The 9,839-nt window shown below is 30.2% G+C and overlaps 1 protein-coding gene across 1 annotated transcript; it reads right to left on the reverse strand.

The window, feature by feature from the left end:
* Positions 1 to 8,434: 8,434 nt before the first annotated feature.
* LOC111295353 (dof zinc finger protein DOF3.6-like) lies at positions 8,435 to 9,266 on the reverse strand (the record flags this gene model as incomplete). Its single annotated transcript, XM_089742976.1, has 1 exon — positions 8,435 to 9,266. A coding segment is annotated over one exon (645 nt), but the record flags the coding sequence as incomplete, so codon positions are not given.
* Positions 9,267 to 9,839: the final 573 nt, after the last annotated feature.

Genomic DNA, 9,839 nt, shown 5'->3' on the forward strand with positions numbered 1-9,839 from the left:
ACAAATTCAAAGGCTGATCTAATCAACTTTAAGACTAAAGGTAGACATGACTCATATTTATAAAAAGCAAACGATCATGTAGGACAATGACGTTTTACAGCAGTAGAATTTTAATTTGGTTTCTGATTTAAATATGCTTGGGGACTCTGCCATGGCCCTCTCTTATGTCTCTACACATTCCAATATAAATTTTTTTTTAAACTTCTTGTACTTTTGGGGACCAAAAGTTTTCTCAGGATCCATTGCCAGTAGCTCCTCATCTTCAATCAAACCCCACTTTGAAAGAAGAGCTGCAGAGGGCCACAAATTTAGTAATCTGTTGGCCCAAATCTTTCAGTCAAAAATTATCAGCTAATAGCTAGATGGTGTTCTAATTTAATTTGCATGCCTAGTAGAATCAATGTTGTCTACTGAAATTTATATAAATTCTCTGAGATCATTTTTAAGATGTAGAAGAAATGATGTCCCAAACATTCTATTTCCATTAGATAGAAAGACCAAGAAACCTTTTAATTACCTTTATTTATGACATCACGTTCCAATAAGCTGATTATATTTTTAAAATTTTCCCATAATAAACCGATAATCAAAAGCCCCAACAGATCATCAGCTTCAGAAAAAACTAATGTAAAAGCACATTATAATGCATCATCAAATTGATTTTCACTTTTGATTTGAGTTTAAGCTTAGTACAAATGTTCCTTTCCAGTCAAATATAGGTCTCTCAATTTTTTTCTGAAAGAAACATCCAAAATTATCCTCTTTTGCTTCAATCAAGATACCATCGATGAGGTTCAAAGGGCTAAGTTTTGAGTGTGGGTTAAATATTTTAGTCAAAATTAAACTATCTAATTTAGTCTGATCATCACTTTTATGGCCGTTCGCTGTAATTATAAAGGATTAAAACAAAGCAATGCATTACAAACAAAAGCGACACTCAATTGCGCAAGCTTCCAGTGTTATATAATTGATTGCATGACGAAGGTCGAATATAATTAAATTGCATAATGAAACCTTATCACCCAACTATGCGCTACTTTAATTACCTAATTGCTGAGTTTCTTTTATAGATAATTCAATCAAGTGCAGACCCATCCATAGGTCGAGTCTTGCACATTGTTTTGAAGTTGGAAGTCGATCTTATCCGAGATATTATTTAATAAATAAAAGTATTTTTGTTTTACTTTATTTTTAAAATATTTAAAATCTTAATATTTTAGAATTTTTAATATATTTAAAAATTTTAAGCTTATTAGATCCAAATAGATTGGGTTAGGCCTTCGGCTTCTAAAAGTCGATTGGGCTTGTATCCGACTTAACTTATAAGCATTTTTGCTCAGAGATGTCCTTTGGGTTTCATTCTCTCTCAGGATGATCCAAACACGCACACTCTCTCTCATATGAATAAAAAAATTAAGATTTAACTTTCAGACTATTTTCTCATAAAAAGATAGAACTCCTTTATGTATTAAGTGAATTAATTTTTGCGAGTTACTTCATTGCTGATTGCATGCATTAAAAAAACATATAATATATATTATAATATAATGCTATTTCGTTCTACGGTCAAACAATATTGCTCAAAAATGGTACGAAGATAAGAAGTAAAAAATGTATGGACATTTGTTTTCATTTTCTTGGCTTACTTCCTAAAAAAGTGTAAGAAAACATAGAGTTTGAACCCCACCATCCCCATCTCCTATTAAAAAAATCCGTTAAAAATTATTTATTTTGAACCATTAATTTGTAGACGTGAGTATGGGGCAAAGGAGAAAATCTCAATCCCTCAAAATTTAAGCAAATCTTGAAATAAACTTCAGGTCAAACAGTCTTCTCTTTTGATGTGAACGGGCAAAAAGATCAAATGTAAGAAAAAAAAAGTACCTAATGAAATCTTGTTTCAAGGACGAAGAAGAGGTTTTGAAACCATTAGGTTTTAATTTTAGGTTCAAAACTCTGTGTGAATTTTATTTAATTTTGTCAGTCTGTTAATATTTTTATTTTATTAATTAGTTTCTTATATTGCATGTAATAATGTTGTCATATTTTGTTGAAAATTGTTTATTTTTTATTTTTATTTGATTTCGATTTATAAAAATAATTCTCATAAAAGAAAGAGCGAAAAAAACAATCATAATGAGAGCATGATGATTTCTGGAAGAGATGGCAAGAATCTTACACTTCGATGATTAAGCACATGTGGAAGAACGTGCATGACAAGTGACAACTGAAGACGTTAAAAAAAAAAAAATGGCAAATTATAAGATGGACGTTTCAAAAGTGAAAGCTGCCATAGGTAATAGAGAGAACCTCTCAAGCCTACTAAAAAAAAAAAAGGTTAAGTTGCGTATAAGTACACTTTGATTTTAGACGGATTAAAAATGATTTTAAAACTTTAAAAAGTGATATTTAATTATTTAATTATTTTTATTTAAAATTATTATTATTTTTTTTTCATCATCAATTCATTCTCTTTTTAAAATTACATAAATTTTCTTTTTAAAATCAAACAAATAAAGTTCTCCGTCATTTTCTTCATCTTTTCTTCCATTGTTTTCGACTTTCATAAATGTTTCTTACTCATTTTTTACCTCTAACATTTGCAACTTGTTTTTCCTTTTAAATTTTGGGAATCCCAAATCATATCATATGGATTTGTCATGAAATTCTAAATTCTAATCTATTTCTTTATTTTTGACTTTTTTTAATCTTTTCACTTTGTAGCAACAAAATGCATATTAATCATATCTTATTGTCTCAAAATAAAAAACTTGCATTTCACAAAATTCAAAACACAAAAAAAAAAAAAAATTCAAAACTCACATATTAGAAATTTCAACACCCAATTCAACGATCCATTGAAAACCAAAGTAATTGAGTTTGGTGGAAATAGAGATAGCAACACCATTAAGTAATCCATCGTTGTTTTTTTTTTTATTTCAATGGTGATAGTACTAGAATCAAACCCATCTCTCTTAATTTAGCTTTATTTTTTTAATTGAAAATTTATCAATGCATTAGGTTCGATTAAAAAAAGAATTTTGAATTTTTAAATTTAAAAAAAAAATTGGATAAGATAATTAGAAGAATAAATTATAAAAAATGAGATTCAATAAAAGATTTCTAGTTGTTGGTCATTATCAAATTTGCAAAATAAAAAAGAAAGGAAGTGAAAAAAAAAAAAAAAAAAAAGATCTCGTTCAGTTTGCTTAGCATAATGGCGTTTTTTCCCACATATTTGTAAAAAAAATTATGAGTATGGAAGAGATTGGTGGCTTGCTAAGAAAAATTTGAAAATGGAGGAAGAGAAAGCTAAGGGGATGGTGATGATGAAAGGTTGGCGGCTATAGGTAACGTTAGTAGAAGAAGAAAAAGAAAAGTCTAACAGCGTGAAGGATAATACTAAAGGACTAAAACACAAAGGGGTTAAATGTCACTTTCAAAACATTAAGAGAGATTTATTTTGACCCTAATTAAATAATATTTATATATAGTTTACCAAAAAAAAATCCTTATAGCCATTAACATTAACATTTTCTAAACGTTAATCTTTTTCATTAGGAATAATGACCTAAATGACCTCTAAACTATTGTATTTTTTTTAATATAATACCTAAAAAAAAAAATCTAATATGATATTTAAACTTCATATATGTATAACAATAAACCCCACGATTTAACACTTTTAAAAACAAAAGCCGACTTGACCATTTATCCAATTAAAGCATGACACGTGTTCAAAATGCCACATCACATATGGAAGTGTTATTGATATGAACACATGGTAATTACATGCATACAAGTGTCTGCCCACATGGCTTTTATTATTTTTTAAAATTTCAAAAAATGAAAACTTTTTTATTTTTTTATTTTTGAAATAAAAAAAACTAAAAAAAAAAAAAAAAAACAATGGGTAAAGAGAAGGGGGAATGGAAGAGAGAGAAGAATATCACTGATCCATACATTCAAATCTAAGCTACTTCTCTCATCTCGGTAAGCCTCTTCTTCCAGTCAAAACCAAACCCTTTTCCTGTTAAAATTTAGAAGACATAAACATCAATGAAGACCCAAAAATTTCAGTCACAAGATAAGATTTCAACTTTAATTAATCAGTATTTTGATATAAAAGCAAGAACAAATTATTATTAACCTGAATTAATCTTAAAGTTAAAAAAAAAAATTACTCTTTAACCGAAACCATTTTTTCTAATTTAATAAAAATCCCCTAGCCATAAAAACAAAAAGCGCCAACATCTTAATCCCCAATTTTATTTTTAAAAGGCTCAAAATGAAGAAAGGCATGTTTAAGTTTGGAACTCACCTGGTTTCCATTTTAAGGATCCAAGTTTCTGCTATCATTGCTGAAGTTGAGCTGTTACCTTTGTGTTTCAATAGGTTAAACACAAAATCTCGTTAAGAATTTAAAATGGGTTTTCAAAATGAAGAAGCCTTTCTCTTTAGTTCTTAATGGCTAGCAGTGCCGCTCTCCTTCCCCCTTATCTCTCTCTCTCCTCCCCTACCCTCCTTTCCCTTTTCTCCTCAATTCTTTCTAACATTTAAATCCTAAAAAAAATTAAATCTGAAAACAAATGCAATTAATTCAGGAAAATAAATTAAACTTGTATTTTTCAAGGAATCAATCATTGTCGAGATCATTTTCGAATCTTCAAGTTCTTTTTCAGTCTTTTAATCTATCTAAGACTTGTTCTTCAATCTTGGAACAAGAATCTTCAAAAATTTTTCTTAGATTCTAGATATTTTCATATTTGGCATCTTAGGGAGGTAAGGGATTTTGGGTTTTATTTTGTTGTTAGCAACCTGGGGATTTTGAAATTTATTGATTTTAATTTGTAAACTTTTTTTTTTTGTTTTAAATTCTTTTTTCATTTAACAACTGGTAAAAAAGAAGACATGTTGGTCTACACATGTCGAAATATAAAAATGACATGTTCATTTTTTTGGTTTATTTGTCGTATTTTAACTTGGACAGATGCCACATCAGCAATTTTTTTAACGAAGGTGGGTTACTGGTTACATTGTTACACAGAAATAAAGTTTCAGTAGTTGATTAGAATTTTTTTTCTTTACATATTAAATTAAAAAATATAATAATTTAGGGGCCAATTATTTATTATTCCTTTTCATCGCAACAGCAAAGTGGAACTACTCTTTGCTCAGAATTTCGAGCTTCTTTCTTCTTTCATTTTTTTTTATATTAATTACTTCTTTAGAAATTAATCCAAATAATACTTTTTATTAATAATTTTATAGTAAATTTGGTATATAAAATTATGATAAAATATAATAAAATTATATTATGAATATAATTAAATTAAATAATATTATTTTATCTTATATTTGATGTATATAAAAATTAAGATAAGATAATTTATTTATAAGTTAAATTTTTTTTTAAAAAAATTTATATAATTTAAATTATTGATATAATTTTTAAAGATATAATAAAATATATAAAATTAATCCAATGAATTAAAAATAATTATATTCACTTCGAAAGAATTGAATAATCTTACATAAAAAAAGATAGTTTTTGTTGGGGAGATAAATCATATTTTGAGCCCATAAAAGATATTAGAAAATACATACATACATGCTAAATATCACTTGAGCTCAAAAACTTAAACTATTAGGTTCTTGGATCCTTCATGCATATATAGGATATCTTATTTAAATTTTCTAATAATGTAAAATTCTTTATTCACATGTAAATCATATTCCATCAATCTCTCTCATTCACTTTGTGAGTTTTGATTAAGTCCCGTCTCAATTTCTTAGTACAAGTAAATCTTATCAACACCTACTTTAGGTCAAACAATCTCATATTTTTAATGTGTTTTTGGGCCAAGACACAACGTTTAATCTGATTGCTTAGGTTTTCTTAATGCTCCATCAAACTTACACTCAAAGTTGACTCAACAAATGCCTATTTAAGTGTTTTATTTTTACATATTATTATATACTCGTTGTATCAAAGTCGAGCTTTTTAAATACTGGTGTGCTCGGCATTCGAGCACATGGAGTTGATGACGTGGCTAACCTCTGATCTATCAACAATCTTTCCTTTAGTAATACTACTTGAGATTTGAACTCATAACTTTTGGCTCTGATATTACTTGTTGGAGAAATAAGTTATACTTAGAGCCCATGAGAATATATTAGAGAGTCTATGTATATATGTTGGATGCCACTTGAGTCTAAAAGTTTAAACTATTAGATTTTTAGATCATTTATGTATATATGAGATATTTCATTCAGATTTTCTAATGATATGAAATTTTTTACTTACATATAAATCATATCTTAATAGTTTTATTTATAATTTTATCTTTTTTTAAATACAAATAAAATATAATATAAAATAATTATTATTTTATTTTATTTATAATTTTATAAAATAAATATGACATAATTTATCGATAAAATATTAAAATTTTAATCTTTAACTATTAAAATTTAATTTTTAACAATCTTAAACAAAAAATTTTCACAGTTTTTATAAACAATTTTGGATCCCATCACATTGGCTCCGTCCCATCAGTCGACAAACCCCAAAAAACAACTATAGCTCTCAAAGAGAGAGAAGGGAGAAGGTGGGGGGGGGGAGTTTGGCCTTTTTGATAGATGACTTTGTTCCGTGTTAGGAAGCGCGGCGTTGGTTATTGCTAAAGCAGATGATTCCTTTCTCTTATAGAATTAGAAATATGTACCCCTCCAAAAAAATTGGATTTTGGCGTTTTTCTTTTTCAACTTTCTCCTACTCCAAACTCTCAGTTCGTATTGCTGTACAAACAACAAAAAATCAGCACCTTCATGTTTGGTCAAAATTCCTATAATTATATAATCATTTTTCGTCCACAAAGCAACAAATAAGTATTTTCCTTAGGATAATTTTATTTTTTTATAATTAGAATTTCATCATTTTGAAATCCTTTTCTCTCTTTCTCTTTCTTTTTATAGGGTGAATTTTGTTTTGTATTGTTTTTTTTTTTGGTTAAGAGCATGAAAATATGGCATGGGCACAGACTTAGACGCATTCAAGAGACAATTATTTTTTTTTGGTAGGGTGAAAAATAACTAACCTCAGGTTAAAATTCCTAAAAAATGTGAGACCAAGAGACTTCTAGGAATTTGGAGTTGCCAAGAAAGATGATTAAAGGGAACCTAAGATACTAATCAGTGATCCCTATAACAGTGATGAATGACTTTGGATTCAAGCTTTGATGTTGATGAATCAAAGCATGGAGAGTTACAGAAGGGACCGAACCCCTTTAGACAACTCCACAAGAACGTGTGGGAGACAAGTTTATAACATCACAAACTTGAAAGTGGTAACAGTCATGAGAATTCAAATGAATTAAGAAAACGAAAAAATAATGGATACATTTTCACATATCATCGTTCAATCACTTAGTACAAAGCATAATTTTGATCATCTACTAAAACAATAATCTATATCTTCTTCATGTCAGATTACGGAAACTCTCTCTCCATGAATATTACATATGGACCTACTGAAGTTCTTAGAGAAGTACAATAATAGAACACAAAAAAAAAAAAAGTGAACAACAGAATAATTGTCAAGAGTGAAAGTCTACCATTTTCTACGGTCTTCTTTTAGTTCCAATTGACCATCACTTTCTCCTCATCAGGTTGGAGACTTGAAATTTGCAAAAGTTAGAGTAGTTGTTCATTGATCAAAATCCTTATCTATGACGTGATTTCTCCTTGATTAAACCTGTAAGTAATTCAACCAAAAAATGGGACAAAAAAAGAGACTGGATTGTGTTTTGGTGGAAGAAAAGATTAAAAAATCACAACAAATTGGTGGTGGAAGAAGAGGTAAAACCAGAAAGATCTCTCCATGCATTGCCACCACGACCTCCCCAATATTGATCACTTCCTGAAATTCCCAAAAAAATTCCTTGATAAATTCAACCCTTGAGTTTCTTCCATTTTAGCCGTTGCCAACTGAGTAATCGCACTCTCCAATGGCTTAGACCGGAGTTGATGATGACCACCATAACTTGGTGCCTCTACACCTTCACCTTCAAATGGATACAATCCAGTTGGAGGCTCCAAACCAGTTAAAAATGGAAATTGTTGAACTTGTTGCAGTCTCCACTGTTCTACTAATTCATTTGTTAACATTGACCCACAATTAGGGGTGTAAATGATACATTAGTACTCGCAAGCTACTCGAGTTAATTTCGAAAAAAATTCGAATTCGGTTCGATTATTGTCGAGTCGAGTTCGAGCTCGAGTAGCTCGACTTATCGATCGAGCCGAATTCGAGTATTCTTATATCTGATTCGAGTAGCTCGCGAGCCTAATCGAGCTTTTATATTTAAATATATTTTTATTATTTTAATTAATAAAATATTTCGAGTCCGAGTTCGACTTCGAGCATGAATAATCGAACTCTTATTGAGAATACGAATCGAACTTATTTTTACATATTAATCGAGCTTAATCGAGCGAACTTGAATAACTCGAATTCAATCACGAATCGAACTCGAGCTTGAAAAATAAAACTCGATCGAGCTCGAACCGAATATCAAACCCCGAGTTATGAGTCGAGCTCGAGCTTCTCACTATTCGGCTCAGCTCGGCTCGTTTACAGCCCTACCCACAACCACTTGAGCTAGTTGAAAATCCATGTTAGTAGCACTTGTTCTGCCGCCTGTCGCCGCCACCTGAACCTGAATTCTCCCAAAATTTATCCCAACATCACCAGAATTAAAGTCACCGAGATGTTGTAAAGGGGACAACAGAGGCAAATGTGGCGGTGCAGGGTTCATGTGGCCTAAAATATCAGTGCAACTATTAGAACCAAGTGTCCTTGAAGATAAGCTTGACCCGGTTTGGCGGTCTGATACTACTGATGAAGACTTTGATAGATTACTTCTTTTGATCCTTTTGTTTCTTCGACAAACACCACCAACCGACACGTTCCTTAAAGCATCTCCTCTAGTCCAGTATCGTCTACAGGTTTTGCAAAAGTGGCGAGGCTGTGAAAGGCTGTAATTTTTGAAATAACAAAATTTAGTATTTGTTGATTCACATCGAGGGCACTTGAGAGCTGCCTCAGGCTGTGGTATCTTGGCTAGCCTGGCTCGTTCCGTCATTGAAACAGGCCTAGTACCGCCTGCACCACCCCCAGGTGGTGTTGGTGGTGGAAGCTGAGGATTATGATGATTCTCACTAGTAATAACACCAGGTTGCTGATGAGTTGGTGGCTGCAGAATTCAACATATACATAAAGAGAAAAGGAAAAAAAAAAAAAGAAGAAAATCAAATCAATGGCATTTTCAAGAGAAGATTGGAAAAGAGTAGGAATATTATTTATCTTCATTTGGCTTTTTTGGAGAAAAAGCTAGCTAGGAAAGGAAAAGAAAAGAAAAAAATGGGTAAAAAATACTGAAAAAAAAAACATTACCTGTTGCCAATTGGGTGGACCTAGATAGATTAGGACAGATGAGAAAACCATCGTGTGAGCTTGAGCTTTCTATCTTTTGGAGACATGGTGGAGAGTCACGTTAAAACAGGTGAGTTGCAGAGAAAAAAAAAAAGAAAAAGAAATTGAGGAAAGAATGGAAAAAAATAGGGTTGATTTTATAAATATATTATGTGATTAAAGCTGAAATAAAAGTACTCTTAAGGTTTAAAATGTGACATTTAATTACCTATGATTTGTTAAATTATTTTTTATTTAAATTTGTTACTTTTTGTTTTTTTCTTTAATTTTTCTTTCATTTTAATTCGTACTCTCTTTTTAAAAATTCATATTCTCTTTCTAAAAATTTATTTTCTCTCTCTAA

This window comes from Durio zibethinus, chromosome 14, assembly GCF_047325235.1.
Source record: "Durio zibethinus cultivar Kanyao isolate XHJ-2024 chromosome 14, ASM4732523v1, whole genome shotgun sequence".
In the NCBI taxonomy this organism is placed as follows: Eukaryota; Viridiplantae; Streptophyta; class Magnoliopsida; order Malvales; family Malvaceae; genus Durio; species Durio zibethinus.